Consider the following 17,041-nt stretch of genomic DNA (forward strand, 5'->3'; position numbering starts at 1 on the left):
GATTGTGACCTGCGATCACACGAGACCCACCATGTCGTTTTTTTTTTCTCCGACCTCAGGCCGAAGTCGTTTTCTATGGTTCAAAGAAGCTCGTTGCATCTTCTAACCTTACTCTACTTCACGCAGTTCGTCGCTAGAGCCTTTAGCGACGACTGACTGTCCACATATATCATGACTTTCTGCTCCATCCGCCACTCCCCGCCTTGAGATATCTGCAATGTTTTCAGGACCACCGAAACGCTGTACACGTCCAAAAGCATATGCGATTCCTTGTTTAACGGAATACAGAAGCTCTCGGGGAGGGCGAGGTACCTCCATCTCTGAGTTCTCTTTTTGGGAAAATGTTATCTCCACCGTCAACAAGGAAGGACTTCTTGCCTAGAACGGCGATGGCCAATGGGTTTGGCATAAAACACAGAGAGGTAAAGATGGTTTTGTTCACTGGAAGGAGAAAGTATGGCGAATTCAGGGAATCGATCCTGGAAGGTGTGAGCTGCCGATCTCTCGGAAGGCTAAATACCTCGGCATAATTTATGATGATAACTGGAGAATGAACATTGAGGAGAGAATTATGGCACAACTCAATAGCTAGGATTTGGAAACTTGGACCAGGGGCGGTCCAGTGGATGCACACTTGGTTTGGCAGATCCTTATCTATGGGCCTTTGCCTTTGCACTTTTATTAAGGGGAAAAAACATCAAAGGAATATGAGAACTTCCGATACCGAAATAAATAGATGAGGAAGTCTGAACATAGTGTTGAAAAGAAGACGTTGCATTCATTTTCCTACTATAAAGTGACTTTTACAAATTCTCTCGCGGAAGTTGTAAAACATCCAACTTATTTCGTCGTTAAAGACACATGCCCATATTCACAAAATTTAATGTAGGCTTATTTGACAAATTTTCTTTATAGAACAGTCAAATAAACCAACTACAAAGCTGTTTTAAGTTTTGTCAATACGGGTGATTTTCTTTAGCGGAAGTTGTGAAACATCCATCTTATATCGTCGTTAAAGAAATATTCCCTTGCGTTAAAGAAATATTCCCTGGTAAAATACTGAAAATATTGAATTTTTTCTCCGATATTCTCGTCTGACCAAAGGTTTCCATTTTGAAAGGCGAACATGCTAATTTCTGAGCTCAAAGTGGCCTCTCAATAAGCATTTTAATGTTCATCTCCAGATAATATTTCATTACTGAAATAAATAAATTCAACTATATTGCTTTTTTAAGTTTAAATGGAAATATAGACCCATTTCGTTTAGAATTTCGGCTATTGATATTTTTTGTTTCTTAGATTTTATCCCATTTTTTGCATTTGTTTCTATTTTGAGGCTATTATTTCTAGATTCCTAAATATTTACAGTTAGTCTAGTTTATATGAATTACTACTTAAATTTACATTTTCTTTTTTAATATTTCATTGTATTTATGTTATAGTTTACAATGTTGGCAACTATATGTAGCCATGTGAAGGCCTAAAAGGTAATTTAGCAGCTAAGCCTAACTTAAAGCTAAGATGAGGATAAGATAACAGCTGGGGCCTGCAAGCAAAATAGTAAATAACAACAAATAGTAAGTGATTACGTTGGTATCTACTATCTTCTGTTTTTCCCCCTAATTGTTTTCTTATCAACATTATTTGTATGCATTTTGTACAAGCTTGTACATCGGTAACTATTTTTTATTATGACAATGTTTGTTTCTACCTTTGAATTAGCGTTTTTTACAATGACACTACGCTTTTTCTACATTGTTTTTTTTCTATTTTAAACAAACTAAGTAAGACTAGCTGTAATAGTGGAATGTTGTATTAGTAGTTGTGAAATGTATGTTCTGTATTTCCGGAATAGTAGTTTGTATACAGTTTTATCATGGTTCAATTTTCACAATGTTTTCGATTACTTATTCAGTTAATTTACCATAAAAACTAATATTTAGGTATTTGGGCTAATACAACGTTGATATACATTTTCAAATAAATGAAAAATAAAACTTTAACTACTGGCATATATTATGTATGTATATAACAATATATTTCTATAGATATAATTTAACTATGTATTTATCATCTAAACGAAAAATTAAGCGATTAATTATATAATTTTTAAAAATATAAATCAAATAAAAAGTTAAACAAAAAGTTTTTAAGATATTTTAAAAATATTTTTTGAAAAAAAAAGTATTTCGAAGATCAAAATCAACATCAAGCCTTGTTTAAATATATATTTTTTTAATAATTAATCGCTTTATTTATCTTTTACTAATCTACTATAGTCATCTAAATGTTATAATTACATTTTACAAATCCTATGTATAATTCATTAATTACTTGAACTCTAAATTTGTTTTCTAAGAAGAACAAACCATTGTAAATTTATTTGTATATCCTCTGTAACTTTTAATTCTTCTCTGTTTAGTTACTCGTTTATTAATTATTACTTTTTTATACATTGCATTTACATGAATTTTACACAGCGGTTTTTATGAAGTTAATGCCAATGATACCAGTCATTTTCATAGTAGTAATACAGTAGTCATAGTCAAGAGTCAAAGAAGAAGAAGAAAGAGAAACAGATTTCCAACACACATACACGTGTTGAATGAAATGCCAACATAGTACCTTTACATATGATTTAATAGTAGAGATCATCAACAATGAAAAACAGGGAGTACAATTGGTATTTAGACTTCGAAAGTGGTTTAGAGATACGATAGATGCAGAATGAAAAAAACATCCATCCATCCATGAAGCGATAATTCCAAGAAACAATCCAATAATTGACAAAACAATGCAACAATTGTCTTTACATTGCATGAACATTAGTCCATTAAAAACCTTCGGTAGAAAGTTGGTGCTTTGCTTTCTGTTGACAACGAACAGTTGACTACTTGTCAACTAATATGTACTAAGTATATGAAGTACAGTAGTAAAGTATGTGAAAAAACAACCAGTTCCATACTGTTGTTGACAATAATGACAGTCATATCTGGGATACTCGTATGCAGTTTCATACTACCACATGTAAAAAGTCTCTTGATGAAACTAATGGCAGACACTGATGATGCAGGGCTAGAGCAGAGACGGATAAGGTTTGCTAAGCTGCAGAGCTTGTGTCATTTACTAGATAGATAACAGCATAGAGCAATAATCGTCATAACGTAAAGACTAGTTCAAAAGAGCAGGATCATTTGAAGATTGATTGATATTAAAGTCAATATACTAAAATGAAGAGCAACGCGATTCTAACATAAGTTAGTAGAAGTATGTAAGAGAATTTATGTTCAATGAATATAGTGATATATTGTATTGTATTAACTGGCATCATAAGACAGTACTGGAATCATAAGATTTCACTAGAGCGTTTTGGAGAACTTGCGAAGGATGAGGGCATACTCATTTTGGCATTCCGTTTGCAACACATCGAAATATCCATTTCCGAATCTATAAAGTATATATATTCTTGATCAGCGTAAAAATCTAAGTCGATCTAGTCATGTTCGTCCGTCTGTGTGTTGAAATCACGCTACAGCCCTTGAAAATAGAGATATTGAGCTAAAGCTTTCTCAGATTCTTTTCTTGTCCATAAGCAGGTTAAGTCCGAAGATGGGCTATATGGGGGCTATATCTTGATATAGCCCCCATGTAGACCGATCCGCTGATTTAGGGTCTTAGGCCCATAAAAGCCACATTTATTATCCGATTTTGCTGAAATTTAGGACAGTGAGTTGTGCTAGGCCCTTCGACATCCTTCTTTAATTTGGCCCAGATCGATCCAAATATGGATATAGCTGTCGTATAGACCGATCCCTCGATTTACGGTTTTGGGGCCATAAAAGGCGCATTTATTGTCCACTATCGCCGAAATATGGGACGGTGAGCTAAGTTAAGCCCCTCGACATCCTTCTTCAATTTGGTCCAGATCGGTCCAGATTTGAATATAGCTGCCATATAGACCGATCACTCGATTTAAGGTTTTGGGCCCACAAAAGGCGCATTTATTGTCCGACATCGCCTAAATATGGGACAGTGAGTTGTGTTAGGCTCTTTGACATGGCCCAAATCGGCCCAGATTTAAAGATTTGGCCCCATAAAAGGCCCATTTTAAATTCGATTTCACTGAAATTTGACACACTGACTTATGTTAGGCTTTTCGACATGCATGTCGTATATAGTTCGGATTGGTTTATTTTTAGAAGGATATTCTTTATATTTCAGCAGCAGTTATCAGAAAAAATTTTGAGGCGATATTCAAATACCTCAAAGGAAGCAGGATTCTGGAATTGAAATGAAATGAAATAGAAATTGTGAAATCGCAATGAAAAGGTGTTGTGAAATGGGTAATCGAGACAAGTAAGCCATCTACAAGTCATCATCTTCCATCTTTACCTAACCTAACAAGCTGTTTAATCCATGCTAAACTAGTTGTTCGTAAAAATATTTTTTATTAACTTATTGATTTCTTATCCTGCTGCTATTAGTTTTGTCCGCTTTCGTCTCACTGTCCGAATGTCAAATGCAATGATTGTGATTTATTTCACATAAAAAATATTTAAGTTGATTTTCTAAAACGAGACTGAATGATTTGAGAACGATTTCTTTTTCACTGCAGTTTAATGAGAGACATTTACAGTTAACGTTTTTCTGATTTAAACGAATGAGATACTGCATTCTTTGTAAGGCAACTTAATGAACTCTTATGGAGATCTATTTATTTTTGTTTGCGGAAAATTAATGCAAAAAAACAACTAGAAAAGCTGTTGAAATGTACACGTTTTAAATATTTTAGAAGATGTTACCTTGATTGTGGTCGTCGGGTTTTGATTTGGAAAATCTTTAAGTATCTATAAAACCTCTCGAAAAAAAATTAGTTCAGGTAAATTAAATGTTGTACAAAAAATTTACTCTGTTTAAAATTACTCTGGTTTGTTTTTGTTTTATGTTTGTTTGTAGATTTAAGAGATAAGAGGTCGGGGTAGGTTTTACATAGTTGTATAAATATTAAGATTTATATAAGGAAAATTATCACAAGAATACTTTTTTGTTTTTCCATATTTTTTCACTTTAAAATACACCAAATAATACATTATTGTAAGATTTTAAATTCTGGATAAATAATTGTTAAGAAAAACATATTAAAAAAATAAATCACCTAAAATACCAAATATTTAAGAATATATATTTTGGTTATAGTTTTTTAAATAATTAAAAAAATGCTTTAATAGGAATTATAAGAAAAACATATAAAGAAAATAATAAACTAAAAACTTTAAAATAATTCAAAACAAAAGTAAGGAAATATTTTTTAAACTACCAATAGTTATAAATATAACTAACAAATAGTCATGAAAGTGGATAGTTGGGCTGGGTAGATTTTTTAGGGTGGCAACTTTGGGTTCGGAGGATTAGGGGGTGGGTGTTTCTAATAGTTGGCATAGTTTTAATAACAGTACTTACTCTGTGGATTCGACCGTGGGCGTTGTCGGCATTATCATTAAAATACAATTAGTTAGAATAGTGGTGATAATGAATAACGAAAACAAAGGATGTACTAATATATAAATGGCTACACGACGTATCGGATTGAATGGATCGAGCAACCACATTGCTTTTGAGGCAGAAAAACGAAAAATATCCTTTCCTTTACTTATTACTACAAATGTCTACAAAGAAATAAGAAACAAACAAGAAGAACAGAGTTATACAACAAAGTTGATATTGAAGAGTATTATTATAAAAAAGAGAGTTATGGAAAAATACAAATGTGTGATTGCTTTTCAACTTACCAGTATATCTTTATAGTAGACATCGATATCCTCGAGAGGAGTGGAGGCCAATTCCGGCGGGAAGCTGCCCTGCATTCGAACGGGTATGGGCACACCCTGCTCAAGTGCAGGATCCGGTTGTGGACCTTCATCTTCGTCCTCGTCATCATATCGAATCTAGAGTTGGTAACAAACATATTTGATTGTTGCACAAAAAGGAAATACAAAGGCATACGACTAATTAGTTTTGTTTGGAATAAAACAAAGAATTAAAATTTTCAACTTTATATAATGAATGAAAAAAGAACTTTTAATTCTAAATAATAAAGAAAAAAACAAAACTTAATATAAACAAAAATGGGAAAAGAGCCTTATTACATGTTTTTTTTTTTGTTTATTAGAAATAGAAAGAATTCAATAGAATTTTGGGATTAATACAATGACATTAATTATAACAATAATCAAAACATTTATGTATGTTTACAAACAAAAAAATGATATATTAGTATAACAAACCATACATATGAGAATATCACTCAAGCTTTAATGCACATTTATGAATTTAAGAACCAAAAAATGCTTGTTGGATGAGTGAAAGAGTAATAGGGAAGAAATAAAAAAAAATATATTTATTTAAAATAGTGATATAAGGAAAAAATTATTTAAGCTGTTTTATTATAATTTGTTTTTCAGTACACATTTCCAGCGGCGGAATTTTGTTTTACAAAAAATGAGTTTAAGAAAAGAGCTAAGCTGCATGTACATTTAGCTTTTATTGTATTTAAGTTATTCAAAAAAAGATAAGTTTAAGTTATTTAAAAAAATTTTATTAAGAAACTTTCTTTATTTTACAGTAGTAGGCAATGTTGTCGTTTTTCAGAAATTTTTTAATGTTGAATAATTTTTTTAACTGATTTCAGATATTTTTGAGTTTTTGGGTCCAATAGGAAGTAATTCCCACTTTTTTGGCATAGCTGACTATGCTCAGTGGAATTGGAAAAGTATAGGTCAATGCTTCTTGGTGCCTACGGTTGTATGAAGATTTCCAACACGTTATTTGAGTCTAACCTGATGACAATTGAAAATACTACAGATACTATACCAACGCCAAAAATTTACTGTTTGATGACAAATATACTTTAATAGGATTATTTAGCAATTTTATTTCTATAATATATCTTCTGTAATTTTCGCATTGTAACAATTTGTGAAAATTACAACATCCCAATTGGTTACTCCCTTAGGAATTTTAGGAAGCACAACACCTTCTTACAGTTTTATCAACAAGAATGTTTATACATCCAGAACATTATGACAGGATACACTTTTGTATATACTGATGGATCCAAGACAAAGCTGCAGTGTGGCTGAAAACGACAAAATTATAAAGACAGCCCCTCTTACTCTGTATTCAAAAGTCTTTTCCGATGAAATTATAATTTTCTAAAATATGGAAAGGGTCTTAAAAGCAAGTTCGTCATTGTAACCGATTACTTTTCTGCTTCTCAACCCGGATACCGGTATTGGATATCTTGTTTTTTAAAAAACGTTTTGGAATCAATGCAGATAAAGGCTAAAATCATTGGTCAGCCAAGGAGGCTAGCAAACGTCCCATTAACGCCTGACCCTCTATTCCCTTGTCCGATTTTGAGGATATTTTATATATTCATTATTTGGAGCATTTATATTTACATATAAGTTATTTTCTTATATTAAAAAAAAAATAAAATCGTATCTGAAGTCTAAACGAATAGGATTATCGTTATATTTTTATTTATTTTTAATATAGAAATCATAAAATGCAAAGATACTTAAACATTTTCAAGGAAAATCATTTACAAAAATTAAAAAAAATATTGTTTGAGTCTTCGAGCCATAAAAAATTGCAATTTTCCCCAAAACATGACCTAATACACTAATCCGAAAGTTAAGTTTGGTTTTTGATAAACAACCTAACATTGTGAGAAATAATATCTCTGGGTTGAGCAATGCAAAGTACACCATCTTTACTCCGTCTACGGATGACAAGGTACGGACATGTATTGCAGGAGAGAAGAGCTTGAATCTAATCCAATGGCAATCTGAAGGTGAGATTAGAGAGGGGGAAGTCCATCCCCTGCCCACTTCTTCTGTATACATGGCCTATGAGGAAACGGACCCGCCGAATGAGGCTGTGCGGATGCCTGTGCGCGAGACTAGTCGGATCTTGGGTTACGATGTGAACCCACACCACTCACAACGGAGGAGTTCGGATATCAATAAAAGAGGTGAGTCGATGTTTAATTTTATCCTGGATCCTGACCTGAGAATTTGCAATGTTAGAGATAAACCTACATTTCAAGTTATGAATAGATCAGAGTTGATAGACAAAACTCTGACTAGTCCCGATGATACTGTTTTGATGGATTGGATAGTATCCGCGGAGACCTCCTTCTCGGATGATAGATATATCTACTTTGATCTGTCTTTGTCCACAGACAATGATCCACTATAAAGGAATTCTAGGAGAGCTTACGGCAACCGCTATGTCGTGCGCGTCGATGTAGAGCTTCGAACCATCAGCATTGTCCTTGATGGTGTCATCAAGGGATCTTGAGGTGGCGACGAAAGCGTTGGCAAGAGCTATGGTGAGCAGCTTAGAGGAGAACTGCCCTCCCATTTATCAAGGTCAGAAGTCACTGCCTGTTTGGTGGAATGGGAAGCTGAGGAAACTCAGGCGGACTACAAGCAGACCGTTCAACAAGGCCAGTAGTGTCAGGCTGGGTACAGATTGGAACCTCTATAAGGAGTCCCTGAACCGTTAAAAGGCCGAGGTGAGATCGACTAAGAGGGCCTCATGGGTTGGCTTCGGTGAGTCGGTAGAGGGGGTGAACAAGTCCTGTAGGTTTCGGAGAGTGTTATATAAGGACCCTAAGACTCTCGGAAGTGTCTGAGAGATTATGGGACTTGGGCGGTGTTTAGCTCTGAAATTCTGGAGCTCCTGGCCACAGCGCACTTTCCGGGATGCTCGGATGTAGCCAATGGACCGGTGATTTCCGACGCTACGGATGTCCTTTGGATACAAAGCAGTGCTGTGGTGCTGTCGGTTGTTGACGAGAGGATATTCGAGGCGATTAATTCGTTTGAGCCCTACAAGTCAACTGTAATGGATGGGATATCACCTGCCATGCTGCAAAGGGCGGGCCTGTATCACAAGGCTACTGGAGGGGGCTAACATTTTGCTTGACTTTATGCCCACTGCGTGGCGGGAGGTTATGATCGTTTTCATGCCGAAGGCTGGGAAACCGGGTCACTCCCGGGCCAAGGTCTTTAGGCCGATAAGTCTGCTGACTTTTTACTTGAGAGACTAGGAGGCCACCGTAGCGCAAAGGTTAGCATGTCCGCCTATGACGCTGTACGCCTGGATTCGAATCCTGGCGAGACCATCAGAAAAAATTTTCAGCGGTGGTTTTCCCCTCCTAATGCTGGCAACATTTGTGATGTACTATGCCATGTAAAACTTCTCTCCAAAGAGGTGTCGCACTGCGTCACGCCGTTCGGACTCGGCTATAAAATGGAGGCCCCTTATCATTGAGCTTGAACTTGAATCGGACTGCACTCGTTGATATGTGAGAAGTTTGCCCCTGTTCCTTAGTGGAATGATCATGGGCACAATTTGCATTTGCACTTGAGAGACTATTGTATGCGTACATCAGGGATACGTGTGCAAAATCGGCCCAGATTTATATATAGCTCCCATATATAACTTTCATCCGATATGGAATTTTAGATATAGCACTCCGATTTGGAGTTCTAAGGCTATAGCAGCCACAATTTTAGTCCGATCTTTACCAAATTTCGCAAGAGGTGCTTTATTTGATGTCGTCATACGTGTGCAATATATACCTCTCATATATATCTTTCGTCCGATAGGTTCTTTTAAGGATGTGGAAATCCAAATTTGTTGTCCTATCGTAGGAAAATCTTGCAAGGTTCTATTTGATATTTCAATAGGTATCCAAATTAAAGTCTGACTAGATTTCGAGATAAGTTCTACATGTAAAAAATACTACGTACACCAGGTGTTGTAGGGTATTATATAGTCGGTTCTGCCCGGCTTTCGCCCTTCCTTACTGGTTAGTTTCTATTCATATGTTTCTGATGGCTTTCGTTTCTTCCCATTTATTTGTAGGACGAACACAATGGACCAGAGGTCTCTGAGTGAAGAAGTAGGCACTGGCAGTTGACAGCCACGTGTCCTTTTTGCCTAACCTACATATTGAGTCTAACAACACTGATTTAATAAATTAAAAAAGGTCAACCTATATAATTCCATTTAGTTTGTTTACTATATATGCCACAAACTATATATATGTATATTATAACAACTATCTTTAATTTTGAACAAGCTTAGGACCATTGAACTTTAATTATATATGTAATTTACTTGTAAAAATTTAAATATTACTAAATAAAACAAATTAAATAAATGTCAATATTTTGCACATTACTTTTAAAGATACTTTACATTCCTAAGCGGAATAATTACACAAATATCCATGGAGGGAAATGAAAGCTCACTTTCTAGAAGTTACCTTACATTGCATAATGCGATTGGAAATTACAAAATTATCCACTTTTTGCATATTTCCCTTGAAGATATTTAACATTGCTCAATCTACTGTTGATATTATGTTTTCAAAATTCCAAGTTTTGATTTCTTTAAAAAAAGACAATAATACTAACCACCCATCAAATTTTTCAATTACTCATTATTTTTTTACATTTTTTCTGACTATTCCTTAAACCTTAAAATCGCTACTCAAAATCATGCTAATATTCATTTCATGTATCAGGCAAATCCTCTCGCCTGCTTCAACTCGTTTTTTATTCCTTCTTCGAAAAAAAAACGTCAACACCCCATATGATACTTTTGGCCTTTTGTCTTGCTGCCACTGCTGCTACTTTGACCTTTTACTGGGCCAAAGGAATGACTCTAACACCACAGCTTTGTTCAGCGCGTGACCATGTCTATAAATATACATCAACCACAAGAACGAACGAATGAATGAACGAGCGAAAAAAAAAACTAAATAACAAACTCTCTTCTTTCTATAGCGAATACATTTAATTATATTTTCATGTTTATGGTTGAAGAATTTGTTATTCCAGCAACTATGCACCACAAAAAATATTGTGTTTTGGACATTAGGCAAATTGTTTATAGTTAATGACAATTTACATTGCTTTCTACTTTAATAATTGTTTACGTTAATATTCCTACTCTCATCTTTTTGGGTCGGTCAACTTTGCTGCCCCCAGGCATTTTTGGTTTAATGACTGGATTTTTAATAGCTTTGGCAATAACAACAAAAGCAATTAATTTGATACTACAACTGAAATCAATTCATCAGCCTGGTAGTTGAAAAGGAGTAGAAAGTGGAGGTAGGGGACGGACTAGGGCAGAGTACTAACGAAAGTTGGAGTAACTTTTATGTTGAATTATTGTCACGACATTTTGTTTGCTATGCTGGCCATATGGTGGGTTAAACCAAACCAACTCACGAAGAAATTGAGTTTGAGATACTTTGACAGTTTTTGGTAGTTTAATTGTATTTATTTAACAGAACTGTGTTAATATTTGCTCTGCTAGTGCAACTATATTTATATAATTGTACTATTCAAGGGATGACGAGTAAATTCAATTGTCGTTTTATTTACAATAAAAAAGTTCAAAGGACTTTTTTTGTTATAACATTGAATTTTTTTTTCTGATTCCTAATATAATAAAGAGGGTGTGGTTAGGATAATATAATATAGAGGGTGTAGTTAATGATTTCAAGGATATTTGAAATCATATATATATATAATTTTAATTTGGATATATATATAATTTTATATTTAAGATGTATGTCGTAAAGCACCTGAAGTTGTATATTATTAAACTAGCAAACCTGACACGCCCATAATTAAAAAAAAAAAAATTAATCATTTAATCACAAAGGAAATTAGTACTGCTGATTTTGTAGTCATCATCAGTTTATATATAGTTTATGATGAGTTCTATTATTTACATGATTCTTACTATCATTACTCATACTAAATCCTAGTAAATGTCATATATTTAAATACAAAGAGTTCTGAAATCCTTCCAAAATGGAAAGGGGCAATATACTCGCTACATGGTTTCGATAATAAATATAGATAAGTAAATCTATAGTGGACTATCCTTGGATTTAGGCTCGAAATGGGTCCTGAATCCAAGGATAGTCCATTGGCTCTACAGGAGCGTGATTAGACCAATACTTCCTTACGACTCAGTAGTTTGGTGGACTGCTATGGAGAAAAAGTGCAACATAAGGACCATACAACAGGTTCAGAGAACATGTTGTAAGGCATAGGCGGAGTGAGTAGAACCAAGCCCACAAGGGCACTGGAGATTATTCTAGATATCCGACCCATTGACATACAGATTAAATGTGAGGCAGCCACTGCGGCTATGAGACTCAAGGCGATGAGAGAATACATTGAGGATGGGAGCAGCCCATACCATCGCGGTGTAATCGAGGCGGCGATAAAAAACCTGGAAGGAAGGGAAGAGGTTTCGGATCGGATACCTGTGATGAACCTTGATGTCGAGTGCGAGGCACTGCTGCCATCGGCACAGTCTTGGATTGACGGAACCCTAGTATTGCCATCTGGAAGATCATGTTACACGGATGCATCAAAGCTAGAGGACAGAGTGGGCCTGGGGGTTTACATTGAGAACCCAGGGACTGACATCTGTTTTAGACTGTCTGACCATAATACGGTCCTGCAGGCGAAGATCCGGGCGATCACGGAATGCGTGAAGTGGTGTGTTGCTAACGCGAAAACGTCGAGTGTAAACATCTTTACCGACAGTAAAATTGCCATAAGGGCAATAACAACCAGGACGGTAAGGTCACGAACAGTCTTGCAGTGTAAGAAGGAGACTAACGCCTTCTCTGAGGATGGAAAAATCCGCATCGTTTGGGTGGCAGGCCTTAACGGAGTAAGGGGAAATAAAGGGCTGCCGTCAATAAACTTGGTTAACACGAAGCCTTTCGGGTCAACGCAGTTCGAGTTAAGGAAGTGGGCGAAGAATGCGCATGCAACATTGTGGAACAATGAAACGGTCGGTAGGACGGCGAAAATCCTATGGGGGGTTCCAGATCGTAAGAAGAGGAGGTTATTACTGAAAGGAAGCAAGAAGGAGGTCAGTATAGCTATTAGTATCATAACGGGACACACAGGACGTCTAGTTTACTTATGTAAAATCGGTGCGGCAAGTGATTTCATGTGTATGGCATGCGAGGAAGATGACGAGACGTTGGCGCATTTACTTTGTCATTGCCCTGCTTTCGAGTCTAACAGATACCGGCACTTAGGTGGAGACACAATACCGGACATGAACCAACTTTGGGAAGTGGTATTGAAAACAATTAAGGATTTTGTAAGTAGCATGGAATTCCTAACTTAAAAATTTCTTTTTAGAGGTCACTTTAAAAAGATTACTGACTTAGGTATATGTCCATAGTGGTATGGGGCGGATTAATATCTGCACCCTCTTTTCAACCTAACCTAAATCTAAGCCACTAGGCCTTCCAGTCCTTAGAAATAGTTATAAATATACATTCGTTAGATGTGTTTAGTAGGGATTAGTAAGGATCACTTAAATCAAGAACTTAGGGATACTTAGATCTCAGCATTAGGCCTCCTAATAGCTATGACTTAACCTCAAATCGGAAACCCAACAAAATTAAGAATTACGAGTAACTTCGGTTCCGGAATGACTTTGGTAAGTTCTCTAAGGCGAAGTAACTTGTTGGACATGTTTTACTTGAAATCAGGAACCAAGAGTGACTTCGAAAATTATGAAATTATGCACGTTGTGTTTTGGTACCACTTCCCACAAATCGGTTCGTAACCTGATGTAGCTGCGATATAAACTGATCTCCCGATTAGACTTCTTGATCTTCTAAAGAGCGCAATTCTTATCCGATTTGTCTGAAATTTTGCACATATCGTTCTGGCATGACTTCCAACAATTGGGTCAAGTATGGTCTTCATCAGTCCATAACCTGATATAGCCGCCATATAAACCGTTCTACCGATTAGACTTCTTGGGTTTCTACAGGGTGCGCCCTGTCTTTGTACAATTTTGGTTGAAATTTCGCACATGTCGTTTTGGTTTGACTTCCAACAACTGTGTCAAGTAGGGTCTAAATCGGTTGATGACCTGATATAGCAGCCATATAAACCCGTCTCTCAATGTGAATTTCTGAGCCTCTGGAGGTCGCAATTATTACTCGATTTGCCTGAAATTTTGGAGGTGGTTCTTTTCTTTGACTTCCTAAAGTACGGTCCATATGGGTTAATAACTTGATATAGCTCATATATATTTCAAAAAATCATTAAAAAAATTTAACAACTGCGATCCATGGTGGAGGGTATATTAGATTCGGACTGGCCAAACTTATTAAGCTTTTACTTGTTTGATTTAAAATCGTACTAGAAGAATTTATGGCGATATTCCATACACCTATTTTTGACAACAAGTGGAATTTTATGTCAAAGTCAACTTTCAACTTTCTTTACAAAATGGTCATTAAACATATAGAAAACGGTTGTTGTTTTAGAAACCAATTGGCTTAGCAAATAGGAACAGTGTTCCTACTTTTCTTCAATAATGTTATTTAAAAATTTTTTTTTTAAAATTTTTTTTTTGTTAAAAAAATTTTAAAAAATTACGTCAGTATAAATGCTTTAAGTATTGAATATATGAAATTTCATTAAAATCGAACAAAGGAATCAAGGGTCAGTTGTTGATGGGCTATAGGAGCGTTATTCTAAGCTAGTTTAAGAGATGGGTTTCTACCGGGTAAATACCCAACGCTTGGGTATTTATTGGGTACATCCATAGAAAAAATCAAGCACGGCGTTAACATAGTGGCCACATTCGTTCATAAACACGAATCAACACACAGAAGTTATTAGATCAACAATAAATATTTATAAACCAACAACTGTTATGTTGAACAAAACGTCCACAGATGTTCACATTCTGACAACTTCTAGTGCACAGTTTATTTAAATATCACAAAAAGAATTTGTGTGCCGATGACTATCGAACCTGTGTTCCATCAATGTCATTGTGTGTTTACAAACGCCTTACCACATTGCACCACGGCCGGCTATACATATACAAGGTTTTAAGAGTCATTTGAACTTAAGGTTGGTATATATACACATTTCAAAGGGTTGATGTCCACAACGGTCATTGCATGAATCAACAACGCTTGTTCACAAAATCATTCACGCTTGTTGACAATATTTCCAACAACGCCCATGTATGATAATGGCTACGTTGGCAAATGATTTTGAAACATATTTTTCCTATCTGGGTAAATACCTTTACCTTTTTTGGGTATTTATAATTTTGCAGATATCTTGGGTAAAAAATTCATTTTCCAAAAATTTTTTAATGAATTCGTATTCTTTGAATATAAACCTGATATTCTGATCTCATAAAATGGGATTTTACTTATATATAGCCGATATATAAACCGATTTCTAGACTTGAAGTATCGAGGCAATAAATTGGTTATTTTTCATCCAGTTTCGATGAAATTTGGCACATTAAGTTCTAGTCGACCCCTACACATTTCTGTGAAGTGTGGTTCAGATCGGACTTTATTTGAATATAGCTGCCCTACAGATCGACCACCCGAGCTCCTGATATAGGGTATTGAGGCCATAAAAGATCTATATGACAGCTAAATCCAAATATAGTCCGATCTGGATGATGTTCGATACAAAGGTGTAGAGGTCTATCAAAACTCCGTGTTTCAAATTTCAACCAATACTCATATGTATTTGGCAGCTATATCCAGCAAAACGGTTTAGATGGGTACCAGAGCTCGCTGTGCCAAATTTCATCGAAATAGGATGAAAAATGCTCTTTTTATAGGCTCATTACACTATATCGGGAGATCGGTCTATGTGGCAGCCATATCCAAATATGGTCCGATCTGGACCACATTTGACAGAAATGGGTAAGGCTCTACCAGAACACACAGTGATTGGATAATGTTTTTATATAGCCAAGATATCTGCAAAATTATAAATACCCAGCTTTTGGGTATAAATGGGGAAATACCAGGGTATTTACCCAATTTACCTAGAAAATACCTTTTGGGTATTTACCCATCGCCCATCTCTAGTCATTTACGTATGACTCAAAATAACAATTCTAATTTTTAAATAATAAAGGCAATGAATTTTAGTAAACTTTTAGATTTTTTGATATTTAACCCAAAATCGTAATGTTAACTTTTCTTCATATTCTGCAAATAAGACAATTTACATGATATTTAGGTTTTATCTAAATTAAAAAACAACCTCGTCCTAATTTTGTATAATTTTTATATAAATCAATATTAAATTATTTCTTTTAACTTTACAAAAGGCAAATATTTTTATAAATAACGATCCACTCTTGCACACTGACATGGCAGTTTTATCATGTTTTTGAGGATATAAATTGTAAACATATTTTTCTGCTTCTTGGAATAATGTGTACCCCAGCTTTGTTTAACTTCCTATAAACTATTAATAGAAAATGAATGAAAACAACAAAAACTATAACAAAATAGGGAAACAATAACGGGCTAAACATGTGCTGGTATGTATATGTAAGTAAGGTCTAAACTAGAGTGGGTGAGCACTATAAACTACAAATTATAAGGATTTTTCTTGTTGGTTTTTGTTTTGTTTTCGGTTTTTAATAAATTGATTGTAGTAATACGTAACACTTACTTTATCACAAACGAAATCCCCAATATTACCAAAAAAAACAATATTTATTTACTCTATTTTACTGATACTGTATAAGTTTTTGGAATGGAAAGACGTTTCGTAAATGTCGGTCTGTCTGTCTGCGTGTCTCACCGTCTGTGCACATAGAATATACGAGTATGTAAGTATATGTATTGGAATGATAGTCAAACAAATTAATCTTTATGGCCAAGCATGTGACACTAAACCCCATAGATTTCATGAACTTTTGGTTTCAGCTCAACTTAACTAATACACATTTGCTTGATGGCTACGGATGGAGCAGGAGATGGGGCTAGTGGGGGAGGAGGTGAGGTGTGGGCTGATTCTTCTTAGTTGGCTTTCGGGAAAGGGAGATGGCTAGGTACCCAGGAAATGCTAAGAAAATAATTGGTAAGGGTTTCCAACACGCATAGCCCCTAAGGTTTTTGAGGCAG

The 17,041-nt window shown here is 35.3% G+C and overlaps 1 protein-coding gene and 1 long non-coding RNA gene across 41 annotated transcripts in view; one reads left to right on the plus strand and one right to left on the minus strand.

Annotated features, from left to right (window-relative positions):
- Positions 1-17,041, plus strand: part of LOC106082769 (uncharacterized) — a 241,901-nt gene that overhangs the window by 162,320 nt on the left and 62,540 nt on the right. The window lies entirely within an intron of this gene.
- LOC106082698 (sodium channel protein para) overlaps positions 1-17,041 on the minus strand; it is a 240,220-nt gene that overhangs the window by 152,273 nt on the left and 70,906 nt on the right. For all 40 annotated transcript variants that reach the window (XM_059367549.1, XM_059367548.1, XM_059367574.1 and 37 more), the window contains 2 exons: positions 5,790-5,945; positions 5,461-5,666 (listed from right to left, as the gene is read on the minus strand). In XM_059367549.1, the coding sequence (XP_059223532.1) occupies positions 5,461-5,666; positions 5,790-5,945 (362 nt within the window). The remainder of the gene's footprint in view (positions 1-5,460; positions 5,667-5,789; positions 5,946-17,041) is intronic.

The sequence above is a fragment of the Stomoxys calcitrans genome, chromosome 4 (genome assembly GCF_963082655.1).
Source record: "Stomoxys calcitrans chromosome 4, idStoCalc2.1, whole genome shotgun sequence".
Lineage (NCBI taxonomy): Eukaryota > Metazoa > Arthropoda > Insecta > Diptera > Muscidae > Stomoxys > Stomoxys calcitrans.